The 26,565-nt window shown below is 32.2% G+C and overlaps 4 protein-coding genes across 6 annotated transcripts; 3 read left to right on the top strand and 1 right to left on the bottom strand.

Moving 5' to 3' along the window:
• Positions 1–64: 64 nt before the first annotated feature.
• On the bottom strand, positions 65–5,593 carry LOC137821950 (mRNA cap guanine-N7 methyltransferase 2). 2 transcript variants are annotated; one of them, XM_068626771.1, is made up of 11 exons: positions 5,231–5,593; positions 5,076–5,151; positions 4,907–5,001; positions 4,366–4,437; positions 3,956–4,065; positions 3,278–3,400; positions 3,083–3,175; positions 2,665–2,733; positions 2,450–2,538; positions 2,238–2,335; positions 65–415 (listed from the first exon to the last, which is right to left on the bottom strand). In XM_068626771.1, exons 1-11 carry the CDS (start codon positions 5,309–5,311, stop codon positions 281–283), a joined length of 1,041 nt encoding a protein of 346 aa, XP_068482872.1. In that variant the 5' UTR covers positions 5,312–5,593; the 3' UTR covers positions 65–280. The 2 variants fall into 2 exon arrangements, with proteins under 2 accessions (XP_068482872.1, XP_068482873.1); XM_068626772.1 differs by having other exon boundaries at positions 65–412.
• A 469-nt stretch (positions 5,594–6,062) lies between these two features.
• Positions 6,063–10,617, top strand: LOC137821612 (uncharacterized). Its single transcript, XM_068626293.1, has 4 exons — positions 6,063–6,437; positions 6,524–6,643; positions 7,975–8,205; positions 9,985–10,617. The coding sequence occupies exons 1-4, from the start codon at positions 6,246–6,248 to the stop codon at positions 10,342–10,344; spliced, it is 903 nt and encodes a 300-aa protein (XP_068482394.1). The 5' UTR covers positions 6,063–6,245; the 3' UTR covers positions 10,345–10,617.
• Positions 10,618–13,157: 2,540 nt separating this feature from the next.
• LOC137822511 (F-box/kelch-repeat protein At3g23880-like) lies at positions 13,158–14,498 on the top strand. Its single transcript, XM_068627408.1, has one exon. The coding sequence runs from the start codon at positions 13,208–13,210 to the stop codon at positions 14,336–14,338; it is 1,131 nt and encodes a 376-aa protein (XP_068483509.1). The 5' UTR covers positions 13,158–13,207; the 3' UTR covers positions 14,339–14,498.
• Positions 14,499–18,435: 3,937 nt separating this feature from the next.
• Positions 18,436–25,370, top strand: LOC137820431 (spermine synthase). Of its 2 annotated transcripts, none has more exons than XM_068624526.1 (11): positions 18,436–18,735; positions 19,675–19,895; positions 19,987–20,031; positions 20,472–20,548; positions 20,621–20,743; positions 20,986–21,090; positions 21,170–21,242; positions 21,367–21,438; positions 21,873–22,068; positions 22,243–22,372; positions 25,080–25,370. In XM_068624526.1, exons 2-11 carry the CDS (start codon positions 19,706–19,708, stop codon positions 25,146–25,148), a joined length of 1,080 nt encoding a protein of 359 aa, XP_068480627.1. In that variant the 5' UTR covers positions 18,436–18,735; positions 19,675–19,705; the 3' UTR covers positions 25,149–25,370. The 2 variants fall into 2 exon arrangements, with proteins under 2 accessions (XP_068480627.1, XP_068480628.1); XM_068624527.1 differs by lacking the exon at positions 18,436–18,735 and adding an exon at positions 18,880–19,199.
• Positions 25,371–26,565: the final 1,195 nt, after the last annotated feature.

Genomic DNA, 26,565 nt, shown 5'->3' with positions numbered 1-26,565 from the left:
ATCTGTAAGGATTTATGTTTGGATTAGTTGATTTAGCACATTTTATATAAATTTTGTAGAACTATTAAGGATAATTATTTTCATTATTAAAGCAGAAGAAACACTTGTACATTACTCCTAACACAATCTTAAGTTGTAAGTAGAACCCTAAGCTTTACAATTTTAAAAGGGAAGAAAACACCTAACTTAACTGCGTTTTTCTTTGGCAATAAAATATTGGTTGCATCAGATACAACAAAATTACCTAAAGCTATATATAGCTTTGGGGAGAAGAGAAGATTCAAAGTGCTTCTGGAAAACGTAAATCAGCTGGACCTGGGCCTAATATCCCTTTCTGTTCGCTTATCTTGCCCAGACCAATAGCAGGTTCTGCATGACCATTTATTATTTCATCATCTCGACAACTGGTTCCCTGCTTCAAGAATAACATCAAAACTTAATACATAATTAAGGAATACAAAAAACAAAAGTAACAACAACATGGATGCAAAATAATGTTGTATTTTTGGTAAAGCAAAACAAAACCTTAGAATAGAATACTTGGATTGGGAAAAGCAAAATCCAAGAGTAAGAAGTTTTTGCACGTCATTAGTGGTGCATAATATACAAAGGTGGACCATGGAAATGAGAAGCACTTTAGGATTTGTATGCTTGGCTTGAGGAAAGTCAGTTCTGAGTGTACATGAGAAAGTTAGGTAGCATAAGACCACCTCTTTCATCAATACCAATAATGACCTTTTTGTTTTCAAGTCTCAAATGTACCACTTTCAAAACAACTTTCCTAACATAATCACATTTTGATTTTGTTTTTAAAAGATTTATACTTTTTGGTTTGGTATTCGAAATATAAAAAAAAAAAAAAGCATCATCCACCACTTTATTATAGATCATTTCTATTGTAACTTCTATGACTAACGTACACTTTTAGTCTCTCATTAGTTTATTTCTCAAATTCAGTTTTCTAATTTCTTGATTGCCATGATCATTTTGTTACTTTTCTTTTTCTTAAAAATCTCAAATTTTCATTTTTTTTTCTCAAATCTACATAAATTGCATAAACTATGAACCATTTTAATCAAAACATCATCTTTCATTCAAATTCAGAAAATCTCAAAATTTATCCTCTTCAAACTCTGCGCATTCAACAAAATTATATGCATTTCAAAATTTTGAACAACCTTTCGAGGCATCATTTATGGCCAATCTGTTATAAATCCTAAGATGTTTTAGTAGAAAAATAAAGGTTTGAGGGCTTTAAGAACAGAAAAACTAACAGAAATTTGATTATACCAATTGAAAAAATTGGGAGATTAAATTCAAACAAAAATGATCAAAAAAAGTAAAATCACACAATGATCACAACAGAAAAGACCAAATATGTAACTAAACATTTTAATCATGAAAATTAAATAGTATACACTACAAGAAAATAATTAAATAGAAACCAATTTTAGATACAAAAAATAATTAGTTGCTATATTGACTAAATTAGATACTATTTTAGAGACTAAACTCTATTATTAATAAATTTGCTACCAAATTTAGAATCTAAATAATTGGTAATTAAACTTGGTATGGTAACTAATTAGATACTAATTTAGAAATTATTTATCAATAATAAAAACTAATTTAGAAACTAATAATTTTTTTAGTCTCTAAAATAGTATCTAATTTAGTTACTTAGTCTCTAAAATTGGTTTCTATTTAACAATTTTCTAGTAATAATATGCATTCACGGTGTAGACAAAATTATACTATCACTAATACGTAGAATGAGTTTATTAACCTTTATAATAGAAGGTATTTTAAAAATTATATAAGTGGTGATTTTGAGTTAGTTGGCAATATAGACATACATAGTACATGTCAATTAAACTAATTAAAATCTTATTATTTTTCATTTATTTTAAACTGATGTTTCCTGCAAGTATAGTTAAAGGTAAGCATGGTTTAATATATGAAAATGATATTTGTAGAGCATGTTAGCTTTCACAATGTCCGTAATGAGCCAATGCATAATTTGCAGAGGCCATCTTCCTAAAAATAAATTTTATAAAAAAAACCTCTATGCTGCGTGATAGAATTAAGAGATTGTTAAAAGGGAAAATTATATGGTACTGCCGTGATAGAATTAAAAGAAGAAGAAAAGGGCACCGGGCACATTCTTGGACATAAAATCAAAATTGATCGAAGTAAAAGTGATAAATCAAGGTAAAGTAGTTATAAATATGAGTTACCTCATCGTGATTATAAATCGCATCTTGCACTAATGGAGTTGCAACTGGAGGTGCAATTTCTGGGTCAGGCTTTTGAAATATAAAAGTGGTATAGAGACCTACATTGGGATGGAAAATACAGTATCTGAGTATCTGCATAAATAATAGGTGAAAGTGACACCAAGAAAGTAATAAGCAATAAAAATAATTAAAACATATTATTAATGCATCACCTAGCGCATCGTATGAACGTGGAACAAGTCTTCCCCTCGAATCCAAGAGATTTGGTACATAGTGTGTTAACAGACCAGCTAATTGTGCTCTTAAGCAACAATCACAAAACGTATATTCAATAAATATTCTTAAAAACTCCAAAAAATGCTAATAACATATTTGAAGGATTTGGGAGGATGTTTCATCAGTCCCCACCAGAGAATGTGAAACTAACCTGTTGTCGTCATAAAATTCTGTCAAGTTTTGAATCTCCACATACTCAAGACCAGCTTCCCTGGCCAACCTAAGGTTTTATGAAGCAAAACGTCAGATTTATTTAAAAAAACATAATTGTAGATATGACGTATGAACCAAACAAGCACAGAAAGTTATAAATACTTTCATCCTTTCATGGATTTATTTTTACATTCCACGGGGAATAGAGTCAATTTTGGCGTGTTTGGAATTTCTTTACGATTGAAACTTGAAGTTTAAACAGAAATCCATTTAAAAATTGGCAATCAACTTTTTCCTTTTAAAATCAATTTTGCTAGGTAATCATAGAGCATCATCGGCTCACATTGGCACCAAACAACACAACAATTCACAGTCACGAGTCATCCATCTTGATTTATGAGATAGAAGATGAAAACCTGATGAAACTTGGAAAATGAACCAAGCAATTGGTTTCTGCAGAGACGTCATTTGCAAATTTTAGCTGGTACTTCTTTCCAAATAACGGAAACCTGAAAATGTTGAATAGGTTCGAATGAATAACAACATGATTTTAACTAAGATAACCAAAGAAAAGAATAAGCAATATGCAGTTCATTGATTGAGATATGTACTTTTCTTCTTCAACTTCAAAAGTAATCATGTAATTCTCAGTCCGGATGCAGTTGGGAACGATGTTTGGCTTCATGCTGCTGCTTTTGTTGTGATAGGCTTCAACATTCCTCTGGTACTTAGCCCTACACAACTACAATGTTATTTTATCTAGTCTATTACTGCATAAAGATCTCATGCGGATAATATGAATTAACAGAAAAACAATGAAGACAAAAACCAATAGAATCCAAGCTCAAAAGTATAAAATGGAGGAAAGTGCAATTCATAAATAGAAAATAGATAAACCAAATGCATGTAGGAGGATGAACAAAATTGTCTAACCAAAATAAGATCATTTGTGATTATAGACTTTTTTTACATTTCATCTGAAACCACTAGACTATTCTTCTACCTTTTCCTCTCTCTGCTGGACAGAAAGGGATCCCATTATAAATATAAATGCATTTGGCTTGAAACTGAACCTAAACATTAATAAATAAATGAGTGGAAGAAGATGGAGAACAAAGGACTTGGTTGTAAGAAATAAAAAACATAGCTAAAAGACATAATTCAGAAATCTCATAAATCAAATGAAGTTTCATCACCAATAAACCAAATAAAAAGAATAACCAAGAAAAGGAAAAAGGAAAAATAAGAGACAATGCAACTAAACCATAGGTCTCTGATAACTCCCATACCATATGGTAGATGAGTCAGGAGTAATACCAAGAAAATAACCCCCGGGTTTCAGCAGAGATGACACATTATGCAGTAGTTTCCGTGCTTTCTCTTCAGTCTCAAAACACAACTGCATTAGAGATGTTTATCAGAAGAGGACTAGCAGGAAAATCTCAAAAGATTAACTAAAACCCAAAATTTAAAGAGATATTAGATAATCATTACAAATGTTAAAAGGACTACATTATATTTCAAAAGGACTTGAGACTCTAACTGGGTTACTTATCCTATTCTTTAATAGGATTTTATCATACAAAATAAAAAACAATGCGTTAGAAAGTAAGACACCCTCGAAACAAGCTGAACAGCAACTATACCCAGACATGCAAATACAATGACTCAAAACATCTTTACAAAATTAAAGTCGGACCTGCAAATGCTGCAAACAGCAGACAACATCAGCCACATTGATTTTCTCCTCCAAATGTGTTTCTATGTTTTCCTGTCAAAAAACAAGAAAACATAAAACCAATGCTAATAATATATAATACAATTCCTTTTACTTCAATTCAAGGTAGTCTAAGGCACTAGGGGTTTCAAGTTTCAACAACTTACCACAGAGTGTGAGCCTCACTGGCCAAAAGTGACAGATAAGGAATTAAAATATTTGAATCATACACCTTAACTTTATCACATATATTCACCACGCAAGCATACCATCCACAGCAAAAATCAAGATGTGCAGTTTAAAAAACCTAAGATGCTTATTGCCAAGAGTCTCATAAACTGATCTTATAATCACATTCTGACTATTGTATGTCCTTTTAGGATTTATATCAGAGAGTTAATAACAAGGAATTAAAGGCAGCTGCGGAGTCCTCCTAAAAAAAACCTATGAAAATTTACTCGCACACTGTGGTGAGAGTTAAAGGCAGAAGAGACAATTGAACGCAGAGAAGAAGAAAGGCTACCATGGAAGGGTCAACCTGGAAGAACTGGGCAGTGTAAGATTTCCTGTGACTCTCCCAAGCTTCTCGCATTTGCTCTATCCCAGACGAAGACGCGTCTGCAGCAACAGAACAAAAAGAAAAATGAATTCGAATTCCAAGGAGACATGGAGGGAAGAAAGGGAAGGATTACCAATTCCAATGTAGTGGCCAATTTGCGCGTCGACCCATTTATCAGCGTCGGAATCAGCACAATACAAATCGCACACCTTAAATGAATGAGAGTGAAAATAAGAATGGGGAAGGAAGTGAAGAATTAATTGGATGGAATGAAAGAGCTTGACGAACCGTGGCATAAGGGTGAGCAAATATGTTTATGAGAGCCATTTTTGCAAAATCATAGAGCCGTTGGTGTGTTGACTGACTCATTCCTCAATAACCCTCTTCCTCTTCCTCTGGGTGCTGTTTCAGAAGTTCATCAACCCTCATTTTTATGCACTGTTGGTGTAAAAATTAAAACTTTTACACTAACAATGAATTTTGCAGTATATAAATTTAAAACTTAACAAAAAATAGTACAATTAATAGTAAAAAATATTGTTTTTGTTTTTATAATACTTATTAACTTAGTTATAAAAAAAGTCTTGATAATTAACCCTAAACAATAATTAACAAATAGAAGGAATGTGAAAGACAACAAATTCAAAAGACAAACCTCTCCTGTGAAATGTTTTATTTTTCTTACACACAAATTTAAATGATCAAACTTCTCGCTACATGCCTAAAAAAAAATCATATCTTGAATATGTAACAATAATAATTATAATAAAATTTATTCTTATGTTGTGTTTTTGCTTGTTTTAGTTTAATTTCACTGATCCAAGTAACTTCTTGATTATAATTGTCTAACACATGATAGGATTTTTTAAATCTTTAATAAAATTGATTATTTTTATTGAAAAAAATTTGTTTTATCAATCTTCAAAATTTATATATTTTTTAATTTAATTTTGGTTTTATTATTACTTTCACTGTTTACATGTTTTCACATAAAAAACAATATAATTAATCAATTTGGGTAGTTTCAAGTTCTCGTTAAAGTGTGTAAAAAAATTGTATTTCAAACCCGTCATCGTGAATTTAGATAATAAAAAAGATTGAAACTCTAAATCCTTAATTATGTTTTGATTTTTTGTTTTGTTGTTGTGAGTTGGTTTTATTGTTTGTGTAAGTTGGTGTTGTGGTTCATAAACAAATCTGCAGTGACATTCAGAATTTTTGCTCTCCCTATTTTTACTTTGTTAAAGAAACAAAGAAATGCTTAGAATTTGAGCACCGTAACAAATCGAGAAGGAGAGAAGATATGGTTCCCAACCAAGAAGAAACCTTAGTGGAAGCGGCGCTCCGAGTTCTCAACACCGCCGACCCCTTCGAGAAGGCGCGACTCGGCGACTCGGTGGCTACTCGGTGGCTCAATGGAGCCATGGCGGAACCCTACGACCCTTCTGCCGGCGACCACCTTACGCTCCCTGATCGCCCCGCAAGGCTATCCTCTGTCTGCACCATTCTGCTTCTTCCATTCTCTACTGTTCGACGAAATGCCTCACTTTCACTTACGTGCATAGAATATTGTGTTGGCAGGTGAAGTTGGTGGCGCCGGGTCTGATGCCGAAGCTGGGCAAAGCGGGAAGCTTGCAGAGCAGAATAGCCATCGTTCATAGCCTCACTCACACTGAAAGTTGGGCCATTGACTTGTCTTGGGTATTTGTGGATTGTTAATTGTATCCTTTAACTTCACTTGCGCTTAAATGCTTTGCTTGCATGGAACACTTTATTTTTGGGTATATTTGAATCGGTTGCTGATAGTGGAAGCCCATGGATGGGACTATAATGAGGAGGGATAAATTGGAATAGAAATGCTATTCCATTGTTTATATTTTCTAAAAGGGAATCAAGCAAAGATTCCATTCCATGTTTTTGAAAAATGATAGAACAGAATGAGTTATACTTGTAACTCTTTAATTCTAATGGTACATATTTGGCTCTTCTAAAGTAAAGGAGGGTAAACTAATTATCCCATCATTGATGAGAGAATCAATATTTTAACACTGCATATATTTTCTCATTAACTATTGAGATTACTTGTTTAGTCATCTAAAAGAAGTTGTTCATGCAGAGAGAAAAAATAAATAAAGAAGATAATGATAATGAAAAAAAAAACCCACAGAAATACTAGATTACTTGTTTGTGAAGAGAAGAAGAGGAAATGTTTCATTTGAATGGAGTATTTTTTAGAGAAAATTACACTTACCTCTCCCAAAGTCTTCTCAAATGTTGCTTATAGCGCCTTTAGTTTTTAAACAAACATTTACCTCTCCCCCATTTGTTTATCTAGTGACACACCACACCATGTAAAAATAACAGACTTGACCTTGTTAATGATAGACACCACAATACTTCTTTTACAACTGTGCATTCTTTGACTCTCAAAGTTCTTTGTATTTTTAGCAAAGTGCTCGTTCTTTCTTTATGTTTCTCCCAATTTTCTTTTCATCAAGTGTTTTTTGTTATTTTTGGAGAAGAGATTGGTATTTGGGCTATATAGATGAAGAATACACGAATTTTAGAGGGATCTTCTTTAATTCTATGTTAGGGTAGGTGAGCGTTCTTTTACAAAGTAGAGTAGATGTGAATGTCATTTAATAAGACCTCAAGGTAGGTCAGTTCAATTTTCTCTCCTTTTTAAACTTGCCTTACAGTGACAAAGATTGTCAAGGTAAAGGTGGAAATTTTCTGATTAAAGTGCTGGATTTTGTGAAATTGTTTGGGATTTTAATGGTGGCTGGAAATGGAATGATGGTAGTGTTAGTGGATAAGAGAATTGGAGAAGAGATTTATCTATATTTAAGGAAAAGTTAATAAAGATAAAATAGTTATTTCTTGATTTCAATATTATAATCACACTCATCACTCTTAGGGTCTGAACTAAACTTAAGTGTGTTTTAATTGTTTGTTTGGAAGAAGTTTAGTTTTCTCATATGCCACCCCAACATTTATTGGCAAATATTTTTACTTATGATACATTCATGCAGGATATAATAGCCCGGTTTGGCAAGCAAGAATCAATGCCTAGAGAGTTCTTTACAGATTTTGTGAAGGTAGCACAGGACGAAGGGCGGCACTTCACTCTTCTTGCTGCACGACTTGAGGAGCTTGGTTCTTATTATGGAGCATTACCGGCTCATGATGGCCTTTGGGATTCTGCCACTGCTACTTCCAAGGATTTGTTAGCACGATTAGCCATTGAACATTGTGTCCATGAGGTGTGTCTTTGAGTTATTTTGCCATTCTCATCTTTTGTTATTTATGGTTTTGCTTTATATTCATGACGAATTGAGGTTATTAACCTTGTATCACTTGTGGAAATCGAGAGGGTTGCTTACTAATGCAGGACTTGTGGATTGTGATTTTTTGTGGGGTGGGGTTGCGGGGTGCTTTAGCAATCCTTGCAATTTTTATGCCTGTCACAAGCTTTGATTTTTTACAAAAAAAAAACTGAACATGTGGAGTGCTTTTTTTTATGACCATTTTCTGTTTTGGAAAACAAAAACATATGTTTGATAAGAGTAGTTTTTGAAATATGTCTCAAAAAATAATATTTCTTTTTTCAATTTTTAAAATAAAAACCAATTATTTATAAGTTATTTTGACTTTTTAATTTCAGTTTTCTGCTACTAATTTTTCCTTGTCCTTTTCCCCCACTTTATCTCTTTCACCCCCTCTCAAAAATTAAGTTTTTGAAAATTGCACTACAAAATAGTTCTTAAAAGGCAAAACTGCAATTGAACACATGTAATTTTGCAAATAATTTTCCTAATACTTGAAGCAAGAGGTCAGTTTCTCCCATCCTGCTGACTGTAGTTACTACTAACTAGTATTGCTGAAATGGTTCCCTAGTGGAGAACAGAAGAACAAGTTTTCTGATCGAAGTGGCAATTAGATTTTCATAGGAAAAGTGCAAAGGCAATTTTTAGGAAGGTTTTTATCTCTGTTGTTTAAGCTTGGAAAGTTGAAGCTACAAACATGTTTTATTCACGCTCATTTTGGCAACTAGTAGGTTATTTTAGTACTATTTTGTGGTGGGATGTCTCTTGTCCCCAGGGACCTGGAGCAATTTGTTAATTACATAAGCTTTAACTGCACACATGGTGTATTTTCTGATTTTAAAGTGTCCATGTAGCAGGGGAAAAACACTGGAAATCTTTAACAATTTTTTGTTTTGTTTTTGGCTTTCTTAATTTAATCGGGTCATTCACGTTTTCTTCATTATTCTCCTTCTTGAAGATAAAGAGTTACTGTTTCTTTATGAAATTGACTTTATATGTTAACTTTGGGAAAACCATTTTTCTTACATTGTTGTGGTGCTAACTCAGAAAGACAAAGTTGAATGTAAATTATTGTATTGTTTCTTTAAAAAGTTGTTTACAGTTATTATAGTTGGAAAATCTTGCAATTATTCAATATGATAATCGACTTTATTAGCATTGGAATTTGCCAGAGTTTAGTTTTCAGTTTTGATGACCTGAATGGAATCACTTGCTTACATTCAAAACATTACATTATACTAATTGCTGTATATAAGAGTTTCCATCTGTTCTCATTTCTGAAGTAACTTATTTCTTGGAGGTTTTCCAGCCTTATCATTGGATGAGCGAAAAATACTACAATTTCAGAATAAAACTGTAAGAAGTTAAATTGCTACTGTAATAAAAACTCTTGCAATGAACTCTGTTCATGTTGTGATCATCACAAGTTATTGTTTGTGGGTCAACTAATGGGGATCCAACAATCCTGTTAAAAAGGTCTTAGATGTGAACTTCTAATAGTAGATCATATATTAGTGCCACTATGGCTTGGGGCATATCTTGACCTCAGAGTGAGGCAAGCTCCCTCCCTCAACTATTATACATCCCAAAACATGACAGAATGTTTGTGTTATTTTGATGCATTGTCACTCGCACGACGCGAGTATTCTACATTTCATAAAAATTGTGCTATTGCTTGTATCGATCTAAAGGTACCCCTGATTGAGTATGAAACAGGCCAGAGGACTTGATGTGCTGCCTACAACAATCTCACGATTTCGCAATAGCGGTGATAACACTACGGCAGATTTACTAGAAAGTGTAGTTTATCCAGAAGAGATTACACATTGTGCTGCTGGAGTGAAGTGGTTCAAGTATCTATGCCAGAGGTCTATGAATCCAGCCTCAGAGCAAGAAGAGGAAAGTGAAAGTAAACATGAAGAACATGAAGTGACAGCAAAGTTTCATTCAATAGTGAGAGCATATTTTAGAGGACCCTTGAAGCCACCATTTAATGAGGCTGCGAGAAAAGCAGCTGGATTTGGTCCCCAGTGGTATGAACCTCTTGCTGTTAAAGAGGTTGATACAAACCAATAGCCAATAACTAATGTCTTTTGTTTAACTAGCAGTATCCTAGCTCCTTACTTGGCAAATGTAATACACACAACAGCAGTTTTGGGTCTTTTTTGTTTCATTTTTTAAATATTTTCCATTTCTTTTCCAGAAGACCCATGTTGCTGGTCGAAAGCATAAAATTGAGGTCCAGATTGAAAGCATAAAACAAATTGTATTAATTTAAACGGCACGTTTATCAGTAAAGATTTGAGCCAAAAAATGAATTATAAAGTATGAGCTTTTTTTTCTTATTTTTTTTATCATCTAAATATACAAGCTTTAACAGCATATTGGTTCTTTCATGTACAGATCGTGATATTTGCATTATAGTATTTTAAACTATGTAACACATACATTAATAGGAATACGGATATATATATATATTATTAATAGGAATACGGATATATATATTATAAATTATATAAATTAACAATAAAAATTTATATATAAAAATATTATTAATAGGAATACGGATATATATATTATAAATTATATAAATTGACAATAAAAATTTATATATAAAAATATTTCAGTTTTTTTAGTAGAAAATGTTTCTTATGTTAGTTCAAAATAATTTATTTTTTATTTTTAATAAAATTTATATCTATATTTATTCTATATCTTCTATATCTATAAAGGAGATTTCTCTTTTTGTAATTGTTTTTGGTATATATTTTTTTCTTATTTTATCTATATATTAATAAAATATTTCTATTTTATTCTCTCATTTAATGATTGTTGATTTTATTATTATTATTTCACACGAAATGGTTATTAGAAGTTGAACGGTTTTGAAACTGAATGTCATTGAGCGTTGCCAAATTCAAATAAATGGTTACTAGAAGTTGAAAGGGTTTGAACCTGTGGAGCGGTTGCTAAGTTAAAAAATAATAACCGCTTCCATTATCAGTGTATATCATTGCATCAGTCATAGTTATTCAAAATCATACCGAAAAATCAGAATCCAATTTCGTTTAGGCTATCCGGAGAAGCGTTTTTGGCAAGAAACATGACGATGTTACGGTGGAGGTTGCGATTCTCTGCCAAATTTGGCTGCTGAGGTGGGGTGGAGGAAGTACGGATAGTGGTGACTGGTTAAAGAATTACATTGTTCGTCTTTCAAATACTATGTGGTTTTGAAGTTCTAAAAGGTTTTTCAGTGGTAATAGTCGTCAAAATAGGTGGAGATTACAATGTGGAACCCAATTTTATCGGTGAAATGTTTCAATGATTTTTGGTGTTGTTTTGAAATTTTGGAAGGTTCTTCACTATAAGTAGTCATTGAAGTCACGTCACTTAGGTGGAAATTACGATGCGGAAGTCAACTGTGTGGGAATAAAATTGGTGAAATGTTTCAATGACTCTTGGGGTTTGAGATGTAAATGAATGGGATAATTAGTACAGATTTAGAGTTTTATAAAAGTTCCAAAGTTTCATTTCATTCACTGTTATAGGATTTGAACATTTTTATTTCTATTGCTTTCTTTTTTTTATATTTTTGTATGAAAATATTTATTTAAGGCAAAATTTAGTTTTTACTTACATTCAATTATCTCTCAATTCTAGTTTAATTCGAGTAATTTCCTTGATATTGCACTCCTAAAGTACACACCTAACAAAGCAATGAAATTTTTTTGAGTTTTTTTTGTTTCTTTTATATGAAATTTTTGGATCTTGGATTATATTTTCAACTTTTTTGCCATGGAAGATGCGGATTCAATATCTATGGTCATAGATTTTACAACTTTCCATATACAAAAGTTGCATAAGGCGTTTGATGAACATGAAAGTTACTCTAAACTTTAAATGAGAAGATCTTGATGAACATTACCATCTGCGTTATTTTAAGCCTTAATCTTAATTTTGATAATCTTAAAAAGTTTAGCATTACACTTTAAGTCAAATCAAAATTTAATATTAAAAATAATAAAATATAAATATAAAAAAAATTAATGTAAAATGTTAATAAAAATATTATCAGTTGTGCACTTAGATAATTTATTTCTCATATAATTTAATATTTATTTTAATTACTATGAATTTATATTATTAATATTGATATTGTTTATAAATTTTAATATTAAACATAAATATATATAAATAATAAAAATAAAAAAGCGGATATACAGGCACTGACGTGCCTGTGTTCCCGCTAGTTTTGTATAATAAATTTGAGTTTTAGAAAATTAATTTTTTTTTTAAATTATATTATAATCATGCTAGAATTGTTGGAAATCTAATACGAATGTCGTACAAGTGTCAATGTCCAATATATGTATCTGACAGAGACACGGTGTCCAAATCTCATAGATTTTGAATAGTCTCTACTCTAACTTTTAACCTTTTACGTTTTTGTATGTTTGCATGTTAGTAATTTTAAAAGTTTTAATATAGTATTTTATATATTTTAAAAAGTTTGCTTTAATTATTTTTAACAAAAATGTAAAATAGATAAACAAAGTTAATTTTAAAATGTTAATTTTGATTATTTTTAACTAAAACGTAATTGAAAAATAGAATTCATTCTTTATGAAGTTTATTCATATATTTGTTTATACAACATTTTACTTCTACAATTAATTTAATACTTTATGTTTTTAAAAAGAATAATTAGCTAAAGTATTAAATAAATTATAAACACATACATTAATTTATTTAGCGCTTTTTTAAATATCAAAATAATATTTTAAAAACAAAAGTAGTGGACTGAAAATTTAAAACTTAACATACTAAAACATAAAATTATAAAAGTGAAGCCATATTTGATTTTTATGAATTAGCAATTCGGTATTCTAAAAGCACTGGGTATTTAAATTTTTTGGTTTACGAAGTCAACTACCGAAAAATGAAGGGAGACAATAGTAGGAGAGGAGTAAGGGAAACGAAGAAGACCGCGATTCTGCCATGGGAACTCATAATCGAAATCCTGTTGATGTTGCCGGTCAAATCCCTCGTTCGTTTCAAATGTGTCTGTAAGTCATGGCTTTGTTTTCTGTCTGATCCACAATTTGCAATCTCACATTTTCAACGACTCACCGCAAGCACCAACAGACTTTTGTTCATAGCGCCTCCTGCTCCTAAAATCCGATCCATTGACTTCAACGCATCCCTTCACGATGATTCTGCATCTTCTTCATTAAGCCCCAACTTTCTACCTCTCACTACTTATCATAATGTTCAGATAATGGGTTCCTGTAGAGGGTTTATACTTCTTAACTGTTGCCAAAGTCTCTGGGTGTGGAATCCATCAACTGGTGTCCACAGAAAATTATCTTCCACTCCTATTGACTCCAATTTGATGCAAGCCATGTTTTTTACATTTCTCTATGGTTTCGGGTACGACCCATCAACCGATGACTACTTGGTGGTTAAAGTGTCATACAATCCAATCCCGCGCCATAATGCAACCACCCGAGTGGAGTTTTTCTCGCTCAGAACTAATGTGTGGAGAGATATTGAGGCCACCCATTTGTCTTATATGAACTCCTCTGAAAGTATCAAAGAAGGGTCGCTGTTGAATGGTGCTATTCATTGGTTGGCTTTTTCCTGTGATGTATCAATGAATGTTGTTGTTGTCTTTGATTTAACTGAAAGGAGTTTCTCAGAGATATTTTTCTCCGTTGAAATTTTAGACTGTGACTTTGATTTTTGTGATTTGGGGGTGCTTGGAGATTCGCTTAGTATAAGTTTTGTGGAGTGGAATCATTCAGTGGAAATATGGGTGATGAAAGAGTACAGAGTGCAGTCATCTTGGACTAAGACTATTGTTGTGTCTGCTGAAAACATTCCTTCTGGTATGTACTTCTTCCCAATATGCTATACAAAAGGTGATGATATTTTTGGGACAGATGGTAGTACTGGATTGGCAAAATATAATGACAATGGAGAGCTGCAAGAGCATCGATCCTATTGTAATGGTTCTTATGGATCCCAGGTGGCTGTGTATACCGAGTCCCTTCTTCCATTCCCTATGTGACATGAAAAAGTAATACACAGAATGATGAAACTACTAATGCATTATTATGTTTTGTTTTATGATTATTTCATCATGATGTTATACCGTGACAATTATCGCAATTTGTATCCTTTCACTCGAGTTTTAGCTTAACCTTATGGTGAATTTACTGCATTGCTAACGTGATATGTGTAGCCTTGTTGTGGAGCGATGAGTTTATACCTTACTGATATAATCTGGATGGAACGTTACTATTAATTGTGATGTTCAATTTTGTCTAAGCTACATGTCAAGATGTTGTGAAGTCAATACTATCTGTATTGGCTTCCATGCCTAATTAAAGGTGTTTATTTTATGTGTGTTGATTAATGCATAAATTATCATTAAGTTTATGGGATTATCAAAATGATGCTTTGGTATAGAAGTTGGTGATCATATATGAAATTCAACATATATCACTATTTCTTCATAAATAATGTTGTGGGATTATCAAAATGATCCTTTGGTATAGAAGTTGGTGATCATATATGAAATTCAACATATATCTTTTAGGTAGTTTATTTACCTACTTTTGTATAGTTTTGAACATTTGATATTATAAAGAATCAGTTATTAGTAGCATGTTCTTAGTGTTACAGCAGCTGAATAATTAATAATTTTCTTGTTCTGTGTTGGTTTGATTGTTATGGAGAAGTTGAGCTTCGAAAATTAAAGATTCTATCTAACATTGGAGTATCAACTGTCTTGGCTTCTTAAGGTATATTTTTGTCCACAGCATGCCATTGGACGGACCAAAGTCCTACAATTGCTAGTTTCCTTGCAATATTCCTTCATCATCAATTTGAAAACTCATTTCCTCACTTTCTTCTTAAATATTATAAATGCATTATGGACAGTAAACAAGGTTAGTGTTTTCTAGTAGCACCATGCCATAACTATAAACATATCTTCCAAAGTTTGGTGGGCAATGTAGCCTAAAGTTCCTCTGCCCTGTGCTCATTGACACTGCTTTAATCTCTCTAGCTCCAAAACTTTGAGAGTCATCACATTTCCGTTCAAATTGTTATTCTTTCAAAAAGAATATATATGTTAGATAATTTTGTATCAAAAATATTATAAAACATAATGATTACAGTTTTATATTTACTTAATTTTATGATTTAATAGTATATAATATCAAAATTGATACATTACTAAAACAAATTGAAAATAATTTATTTTTGTCACATATCTTTCAAATATTAATGAAGTTTCATGTCAGGTTAAAATAATATTAAACTCATTCAAACTAAGCAGGCATATTTCATAATACTTTTTAAATTTTTGGGTTAAAAAGCATATAAATTTAGCATGTGTTTTTTAGTAAATTCATCCCACTTTCTTTTATGATATCTATTTTGTAAAAATGCAGGATCATTTATATCACAATTATCTAAGTCATGCCAAAAAATTAAACAATATAAACACTTTAAACATCTACCAAAAACATTTTTCTTTGTTATTTCTTCTGGATTGGTACCTTGCAATGAAATTAATAATTTTAAATATAGGAATAAAAAGTAAAATTTATCTCTTTGATTTCGGATGGAATCACGTGGTTATAGAATTAATAGAAAAACGTTTATTCGAAGTGTTATTAAAAAATAGCTGCAAGCAGCACAAGAATCATGCATTTATTTTCTTAATGATAATTAAATAAAAAAATGAGGCATGTATTATTATTGAATGAAAGCATGAGATTCTCCTTCCTCCTCTTTTTTTTTTCTGTCATTGATGATTAATTATGTATTAGGAAAGTAAGCATCTTCGACTTTGATATGGTTATCCACAAAATGGCATCAGATTCCGTTTTTATTTTTATTATTTGTTACAATAAATAATTTTGGATTTCATCATTTGCATCTTTGGCCATGTAAGAATAATTTATTAAATTCAGGAGAAATAAGATAAATTAAATGAAACGCAAAAATACTTTTTATAAATATAAATAGTTTTAAAATATTTTTATTTTTATTTACCAAATAATTTAATTTCTCTAATTTTAAATCACTTCATATTTTCTTTAGCTTCTTCAACTTGACTAATAATACTTGTATAGTGAAAGATGACTACGAATAAAATTAAATGGACTAGATATAATTTTGAGTTTCCTATTTTTTTAGTTAAATTTTCTTTTTTTATTTTCTTTCAAATGTGATTAGTGAGTTAGGTAGGTAACACTTCAACACATGTAGTTATAAGTTTATTAAAATATAATAATTACATATTATTTTACTATATAATGAATATATTGTATAACCTAAATATATACAACTAAGATAAAGAAATATAAAAAAAAAATGTATAAGTACAACTCTACATTCTTCTTTCAATATTTGTGTGTAAAATTATTTGCTCGAGTGGTTAGACCATAGCTTAATCACAAAACACATACAATATAAAAGGATAACTTAACTATTTAATTATACATATCATGTATAATTGCACATTGAGCCTATAAAAGGTCATTTATCTCATTGACAATAATACTTGATTAGCTTAACATTCTACAATCTCTTGTATAAATTAGATCTAACAATCTTTCATGATAAAGTAACTCCTTAAGCATTTCATCAAGTATCAACTTGATGTAAACAATCTTTATTGGCTTTCACCAATTAATACTCTCATATATTTAACTCAATATATTAGAAGAACCTTGAATATCACTTCATCTCCTAATTCAATATTCACTTAACACATCAACAACTCAATAGTACTTGTGTGACTATTATCTACACACATATATTTATCATAATAATATCATTTTGGTTATTACTACATAATATATCCTTACATCATAAACTTCATATATTATTCTTAATCACAACTAGTGATTACACCTCAATAACTACAATTCACTTTACATTGCAAACACAAGTAATTGAACAATAAATACTCCACTTAAATAATCAAATAACACAAAATTAGTTTCAAATACTCACTTACAAAACAAATATGAGAATGCCAATTGAGTTGTTGTATATCACTTGAGTGATAACTCACATAACTTAAGGGTTTGTTTGAATGAAAGAAAGTGAATAAATTTGAGTGAAAACTGTAATAAAAGTTTTCCATAAATATAATTCATGTAACTGGTAGAAAAAAATATTATTTAAAAAATAACATAAACTACTTTGATTATTTTTATTAAGAATATTCATGGAATTTATTTGAATAGTTAATAAGTAAATGAGAATAACTTTAAGAATTGCAAAAAAAATTATTTAGAAATATTTATTACAATTGTGGAATTAAATATTTATATATATATATATTATATCCATTAATTACATTATTTATTATATTATATTTGAAGACTTTTTTAATTAATATATTAATTAACTTGATAAGAATATGGTTTATAGATATGTTTTGTAAATTTAACTAATTATTTAATCGACAAAGATAACGATTGAAGACTCACTAACTGAACCGGTAATTGCATTGCGATTGAATCAGTACTAATAAATAATATATAAAATAAGGCTAAAGAAATATAATACCAAAATTTAATAATATCAAAAACTAAAAATAACATAATTTATAATTTTTTAACATTCAAATATACATAAAAATAAAATACATCATAATATTTATATTTAAGCTCCAACAATTCATAATAATATTTTTTAAAAAGAAGCAAGTTTCTTAGAAAAAATTACATTTTCATTTTAAAGAAAAAAATCAAAAATATTTTTTATAAATATTTAAAAAAAAAGAGTTAACCCGCTTTGAAAATATTCTTAACCAATTTGTGAATGTTTTCTTACTATTTCATTGATTTTCGGATGAGTTTAATTTGAGGTGGGTCGATTGTTCTAATAGACCGAATGTGATTTGGACAATGAAAATGGTTGGATTTACATAGTAATAAAAGAGAGTGCAAAAAGAAAGAGAAAGAGAAAGGTGAAGAAAAAAAAAGCATTGGTTTAAAAAGTAAAAATCTAATGGTGAAAATGAGTTTAATGTGAGAAACATGAAATCATCTGACACCTATTACGGAAAAGAAAAATAATGTTTTGAGTCACATGGTGCAACCCATTTAATTTAAATATCCAGAAATAATATTTGTGACTGAGCGTTAAGCAGAAAAAGGCGAAAACAGCTTTTCTGAGAAAGAGAAAGAAAAAGAAAAAGAAAAAGAAAAAGAAGAAAAAGAAAGGCAAACGTGGAAGCCAGAATCGAAAGCGTGCACCTCTAAAAATGTCCTATAAATAAAGGCACCAGAACCTCCATTTTCTTCCAAAACAAGCTCTGAAAAGAAGAGATTAAGAGAGAGAGAGAAGGTGGATAGGGTGTTACAGTGTTAGTTGCTATCCATCTTCCTTCGTCGCTTAGGTTCCGCTTCACTCTCTGCAATTCGCATCACTCATCAGGCAACACCCTCATTTCACTCTCATCATCACCTTTTTTACCCTAACCTCTTTCCCTTTTCTTTCATTCCACTTTATCTTCTTTCTTTTTCTTTCCTATTTTTCCAATTCTAAACCCTAGCGTTTCACGTTCTTCTGTTCTTTTCTACGGTGCACCATAGCAATAACACGTTCCTCCTTCCCGTTCTGTTATGTCATGTTCCGCGCTGCATTTTCTTTTTTATTTGCCGCTCTGAAGCTATGCACGCGTTGGAAGCTTTCTTGCGGGATTGGCTTTTCTATGTTTGCGTGTTTATTTATTTTATTTGATTGTTTGATTTTTTTTATCATTTGATTTGGAATTGTTGAAAAGTAAACCTGGAAATGGGAGGAGAAAGATTTTCGAGACATGATTTGTTTCCTGTTTCAGGGCGTATAATCAGAGGCTGCCGGGCTTAAATATGGAATTAATTAAATAAATTATTTAGGCACGTTATTTTGTCAGATAGATTTGATTGTCTCGTCTATTTTGTAGCATGAATGAGTACTTTTGATTTTTTAAAATACTATATTATATTGCTGTTTTTATGAAAAGTATATCAAGTTTTTTGTTTTCTTTCTGCTTATGCTTAATTAGCTTATTTTCTATATCTATACCTGTTATGTAAATTATGATCAAAGTAGAATTTTAATTGTAATTTGGATATCTCTTTTTTCTGGTGGCTTATTTCTTGGCCAATCTTTCCCTTTATTTTTTGGTGATCAAAAGTTCAAGCTTAATTTGTATAACTAAACAAAACAGGAAAGCAAATTCTTTCCATTATTTGTGTTGGTGGTCATTCTTATAAAGTGAGGTTCTTTTGGCATTGTGTTACCTGTAGCCTCGTTTTGTAAGTGCTGTGGATTCTGTTTATATATAATGGAATTATAATCTTTTGGACAACTTGTGTGCTAATTGTACAGAGACTGGAGCCAGAGAAGAAAAGAATAATATATGGAGGCCGGCGCAGGAAAAGGTTTGGAATGCCCGAAGACTATGGATGGGAAGGCGAGTGAGGGGAATGGAATAGAGAAGGAAATTCCCTCTTGTTGTTTGAAGGCTAAAGCTTCATCCCCTGAGTCAGAGGCAAAGTGTCATTCCACTGTTGTTTCTGGGTGGTTTTCAGCTTCTCAAACTTGCTCAGGTTATTATCTGCTACGGTTCCATTTATAAGAATAAGGCCTGATTTCTGAATAAGACCTGAGGTTCTTCTACTTTATCTTTTTTTTTTACAGGAAAATCTGTAAAACCAGATTATTTCAACAACCCGATGTGGCCAGGTGGGTGTTACTAACCTGCAATTCTGCACAGTTGGTGAACATTTGCATTATTGCAGCGAGAGTTTTTCCTCTTTTATGATGTTTGATAGCCTTAATTTCAAACCTTGCTTTTGAAAATCAACCGCATTCTTATTTTTGATAGCTTCCACAGTTATTGTAGACGTTAGATACCATTGAATCTTCGTAGGAAAAACTGAATTGAAAAGATAATCTTGTCTGACATTGAAAGTTACTTGTAACTAAAGGGACTGACCTAAATGTTTGATGGTATTGCATTGAACATTTGCCACTGTTATCCTCGTTTTTTCGCACTACAAATCCTGATAACGAATGTCCATATTTTACAGTTATAAATAAAATCCTTCACTTTGATTGTTTAGTATTATTTGTCTATTGCGTATGAAATTATTGTTGCTGATGGCTTTAGTGTGTATAATCAGGAGAAGCCCATTCAATTAAAGTTGAAGAGATATTGTACAGGGAAAAGTCAGATTACCAAGAGGTCTTGGTTTTTGAGGTTTGGCATCTTCATCTATGTACTCCAAATTTTACCTTGAAGGGATCACCACTAATCCATTTGTTTTTGCAGTCATCAACTTACGGGAAAGTACTAGTACTTGATGGAATTGTTCAATTGACTGAGAAGGATGAATGTGCTTATCAGGAGATGATTGTTCATCTTCCCCTCTGTTCAATTCAGTCCCCCAAAACGGTAAAGTCGTTTGATCTGATGATTTTGGTTCCGTGCATATCATGACTTTGTAACATTAACATTATAATCTTGATGGCCTTGCTGTGTTTTTGGTTCCTTTTTTATGCTCTCATTTGTCTGAAGAAAGTGTTGATATATATTAAAAAAGTTATGTTTGATTCAATTTACTCTACTTTTTCATGCTTTTCCTTTTCTTTCTCTCCGTTTTCATAATCTATGTAATGACTTTTATGTTCATTCAGGTTTTAGTTGTTGGTGGTGGAGATGGTGGAGTACTTAGGGAAGTATCCCGCCACAGTTCTGTAGAACATATTGATATCTGTGAGATAGATCAGATGGTCATTGACGTAAGTAAAGCCATATTTTGATCATTAATAAATATAGCTACTTCCATATTGAGATGAAAATATTATGGCTATTATGCAGGTTTCCAGGAAGTTTTTTCCGGATTTAGCTGTTGGGTTTGAAGATTCTCGAGTACATCTACACGTTGGTGATGGTATATATATACTTGTCTGCTGGTCTTGTTTTAAATGTGTTCGTTGTCTTTTCCGTGGCTTTATATTTACTGATTATATTTTGTTGGGTTATTCACTGAATTTCTTTTATCCAATTTTTGTCAGCTATTGAATTTCTTAAATGTGCTCCTGAAGGGAGGTATGATGCAATAATTGTTGATTCCTCCGATCCAGTGGGTATGTCATTTTAATTTAAAATGATTCATCTACCATATTTCCTTAGAGCCATGTAGTTTGCTTAACTGGATGAGGTCACCTGAACTCTTATTTCCATTTGATACTGATTTAGGTGATTACATACTAAGTCTATTCTGTACGGCTTTCTTTTACGAGGATTTTTTATCAACTAGTTCTTAGGTTGTTTTGTTAGCTGGTATAATAAAATATTGATCAATTATCTGCATCTACCTTGCGTTCAACTGTTAAAATTATTTTTTTAAATGTTAGCTTCTTAGTAGTTTTATCAGAAATTTTCTCGCCATATTATTTATCTTGAATTATCCATCATCCCATCCGCCAGACACTAATCAAATAAAAAAGAATTAAGAATATAGTTTCCTCAGTTTTTTGGTTTATTATTAAGAATTTACTGAATCACTTCTGCAATTTAGGTCCTGCCCAGGAACTTGTTGAGAAGCCTTTTTTTGATACAATAGCAAAGGCATTAAGGCCTGGCGGAGTCCTTTGTAACATGGCAGAGAGTATGTGGCTTCATACACACCTTATTCAAGATATGATCTCTATTTGTCGAGAAACATTCAAAGGTTCTGTACATTACGCATGGGCGAGTGTTCCGACATATCCAAGGTAGCCACTTTAACATGTGCTGTTAAGTTAATATATTTTTTTTGCTTGCACCTTTTTGTGAGAGTGAACTCTCCAGCTTAGTTCAGATAAATTATTTTTGAGAAATTCAATATACATTTTGGTTTATCTAAACTTGGTGATTGTATCTTATGTGACCTCTTCCTTGGCATGCAGTGGTGTGATAGGCTTTCTTCTCTGTGCAACAAAAGGACCACCGGTTGATTTTGTAAACCCTATCAATCCCATTGAAAAGTTGGAAGGTGCTAATGAGCACAAAAGAGAACTTCGATTCTACAATTCAGAGGTAAAATATATGGTACATGTAGTGGGTGGGAAAAAAATTCAAATTACAAATCCAATTCACGATTATCCAAATCCGTATTAGTATTAATCCATTTAAATGGATTTATCTCAGATCCAAATCCATATTTTTGGATTTTAAATCCAATCCATTTAATTGGATATGGATTAGATATAGATTGGATACATTTTTAGATTATCTAAATTTCATTGAGGCCCAGGTTGAGCAAAGTAGGCTCAAGTCCACGTCGAGTCGAGTTGTTCGGGGCCAAGTTGAGTCGAGTCGGTATGTGCCAAAGTCGAGCCAAGTCGTTTCGGGGCAAAATCGAACTGAGTCAACCCTGGGCCAAGTCGAGCTGAGTGGTCGATATTAAGTTGACTCGAATCAACTGGGGCTGATATCAAGTTGTGTGGGCCAAGGCCAATGTCTAGTCGAGCCGGTCTAGCCCCATGCTGAGCTGAGTCTTTCGGTTTCGATATTGAGTCAAGCAGGCCCGGGTCGTTATACAAACGATCAGACCAGGGTTGATGTCGAGGCGAGAAGACTCGGGCCGTTGTTGAATCGAGTGAGCCCGAGTCGATGTCAAGTCGTTTGGGCCCAGGCTGATATAGAGTTGTTCGGGCTCGGGCTAATGTTGAGTAGCTCAGGCCCGGATCAATTTAGAGTCGTTCACGCCTGGGTCAATATCAAGTTGAGCGGGCTCGGGCTGATGTCGACCCTTGCGAGCTGGCGCCGATGTTGAGCTGAGTGGGCTCTAGTTGATGTTGAGTCGTCTGGGTCAATGTCGAGTGGACTCAGGTCGAATTCGAGTCGAGCAATCTTTGGTCGATGTTGAGCCAAGCAGGATCAGGTCGATGTCGAGCTAAGCAGGATTGGGTCGATGTCGAGTCGTGCATGCCCGAGCTGATATAGAGTCGTTTGGGCCCGGGCTAATGTCGAGTCGCCCAGGCTTGAGTCGATGTCAAGTTGAGCGGGTTTGGGCTGATATCGACCCTTGTCGGCCTGGGCCTATGTTGAGTTGAGGGGGCTCTGTTGATGTTGAGTCGTCCGTGTCTGGGCTGATATCAAGCTGATGTCGAGCGGGCCCAGGTCGCTGTCAAGCCAAGCAGGCTTGGGCTTATGTCAAATCGTGCAAGCCCGAGCCGATGTTGAGTCATCCAAGTTCGGGTTGATGTAGAGCTGAGTGCTACTGGGTTGATGTCGAGTCGTCCAGGCCCGAGCTGATGTCAAGTTAAGCGGGATCGGACTGATGTCAAGTCGAGCGAGCTCGTCGATATCAAGCCAAGTGTGTCTGGCCGATATCAAGTTGTCTGGGCCTGAGTTGATTTTGAGTCGTTCGGGCCCAGGTTGATGTCGAGCCAAGCAAACCAGGATCAATGTCGAGTCGAGTTGGTTCGCGTCCAGGTTGATTGGTCCTAAGCCTTATTCGAGCCAAGTTAGTTTGTGTCCATATCAAAATGGATTTAATAAATTGGCTTGATCGTTTTTGAATCGAGTGAGCTCGAGTTGATGTCAAGTTATTTGAGCCCGGGCTAATGTCGAGTCGCTCAGGCCCGGGTCGATGTAGAGTCGTTCAAGTACGGGTTGATGCTAAGTTGAGTGGGCTCAGGCTGATGTTGAACCGAGCAGGCTCAGGTTGATGTTGAGTCGTGTGGGCCGATGCCGAGCCGAGCCAAGTTAGTTTGCGTCTATATCAAAATGGATTTAATGTAATTGTCAAAGTGGATTTAATCTAATTAATATAGTGGATTAAAATCATCAACTTTAATTGGATTTAAAAAAAATCCAAAAAAAATTGATCTAGTTAAAATGGATATGAATTTTAAATCCAATTCATTTATTTAGATTTGGATTTAGATTAGATTTTCATGAACACCACACCTACATGTGATGGAGGGGTAGATGTAAGGGTGGTCATGGATTGGAATTCAATCCAAATCCATTAAATAAATGGATTGAATTTAAAATCTATATCAATTTTAACTAGATAAAATTTATTTAGATTTTTTTTAAATCCGTTTAAAGTGAATTCACTTTGTCAATTACATTAAATCTATTTTGATAAGGACACAAACAAATTTGGCTCGAACTGGGCCTATGCTGACTCAACCTGGACACAGACCAACTCGGTTCGACATCGACTCGGGTTCGCTTGGCTCGATAGCGGTCTGGGTCCGGACGACTTGACATTGACCTAGATCCGGAACACTTGACATCGCTGGCATGGATGACTCAACATCAGCTTAGGCCCGTTCGACATCAGCCTGAGACTGCTCATCATCGGCTCGAACAACATTGACCTGGGCCCGCTCGGCTTGACTAGAAATTGGCCTGGGCCAACTCGACTCAATATCGGCCACTCAGCTCGACTTGGTCTGGGTTGACTTTGCTCAACTTGGACCTGGATTGTCTTGGCCTCAACCTGTGGATCGGGCCAAGTCAAAATGCAATTTGGATAATCCAAAAATGTATTTAATCCATATTCAATAAATATGGATTTGAATTTGAGATAAATCTATTTTAAATGGGTTAAAACTAATATGAATTTGAATAATTATAAATTTTTTTTCCAACCCTTATGGTAAAATACCTTTTTTTTTAGCTTATCCCAAATAATGTGATGATCGAAATATTTTATTATGTAAGTTGCTTAGTTGAGAAGTCTTGAATGAAATGGTGATTGGTGACTGTTGAACTATGGTTTTTGCAGATGCACTCAGCTGCTTTTGCGTTGCCGGGTTTTGTGAAGAGAGAAGTGAGTCTGCTCCGAGATCCCTGAGTTGAGTAGCAAGGTGTGACTGTGACAAGTGTGGGAGAAAATTAGGAATGTGGTGTTGTGATTATTTATGTTTAGGTTGAATAGCTTTGTCCTCTCGGACGGCTGCCTCTTATCTAGTTTATTATTCTCTAGTTAGGCTTTTTCCTGCACATGCTTGTAAGACGTTAATTACCAATTATTAGATAAATATATGGAAATAATTCAAAATGATAGCAGAATAAATTTAGTTGTCTAAACTCAACCCTTTATTTTGGGTCTTAAAACTTAATAAATCTAAGTTTCCTCAGTATATCACGTTCAACTTCCTTATTTTGATTAGTTAGCGATCAGCCTTTTAACACGTGTTCCATATAACTGATATTTTGTTTCACTTTATGCTTGAAAAACACTTGTGTCATCTTGAATAACATATGTATGTTAACCAATGCTCTTTTCACTCACCAAATTTGAGGATATGATCTCTTAATAAATACATTTCTTATTCCTTATTACTTGTGTAAACCATTATCTTTTATAACTCAAATTTAAGATTAATGTTATACAATATAATTCTAATATTATTTAATTATAACTTATATTTAAACAATTTAAAATTATATATTTTTTTAAGTATTTTTTATATTATGTTTGATATTTTTTATGTTATGTTTGAAGGATTATATAATAAAATTTAAATTTGTTTTACTGAATCAATATTAAATTACAAAATATCATAATTACAATTTGCTCCTTAACTCTTGTAATTTTTTTTATGTAGTCAAAGTTTCTTTATACTTTTTCGTGAGCTTTTAGTTTTTTTTTATGTAACTTGTCTAATTTTTATATTTTTTTATAAATAGTTGATTTTTATATAGTTATTTCCACAAACATGTCTCATTGGGTTTTGAACGTAAGAAATGTTTTTTCTTTCTAATGGAGTGCGTAATACCTGAGTGGTAAAAGAAAAGAAAAAAAATAGTAGAAGTTTTCTTCTAAGAGTGAAATATTGGGTATATATATATATATATATATATATATATATAATATATATATATATATATTATAACGAAATTGTCTTTATAAAAGGTCATCTAAAATTAAATTTTTTAACATAAATAAATTGAAATTCAAGAATGAAATACTAATTTATGAAAAATATTTTTCAAATTTTAAATTGTATAACTTTTAAATAATGTATATGTAAACTAAAATGAAAAAAAATCATAATTTTAAAATATAGAAATATATATAGTAATTTAATTAAAATATCTTATGTAAATAATAAAATTATATAATTAATTTTAAAAATGATCATGTTTACAATGTTACTTTATGTTTAAGTGATTCAAGTTTATATTTGGATGTTTTTAATGTTATATTTGGATACTTTTAAAAATGTCATGTAATTAAGGGTAAAATTTTAATTTGTGCAAATGTA

This window comes from Phaseolus vulgaris, chromosome 9 (assembly GCF_000499845.2).
Source record: "Phaseolus vulgaris cultivar G19833 chromosome 9, P. vulgaris v2.0, whole genome shotgun sequence".
Lineage (NCBI taxonomy): Eukaryota > Viridiplantae > Streptophyta > Magnoliopsida > Fabales > Fabaceae > Phaseolus > Phaseolus vulgaris.
Note: the sequence above shows the minus strand (reverse complement) of the source record. Positions and strands in the feature narration are given on the sequence as shown.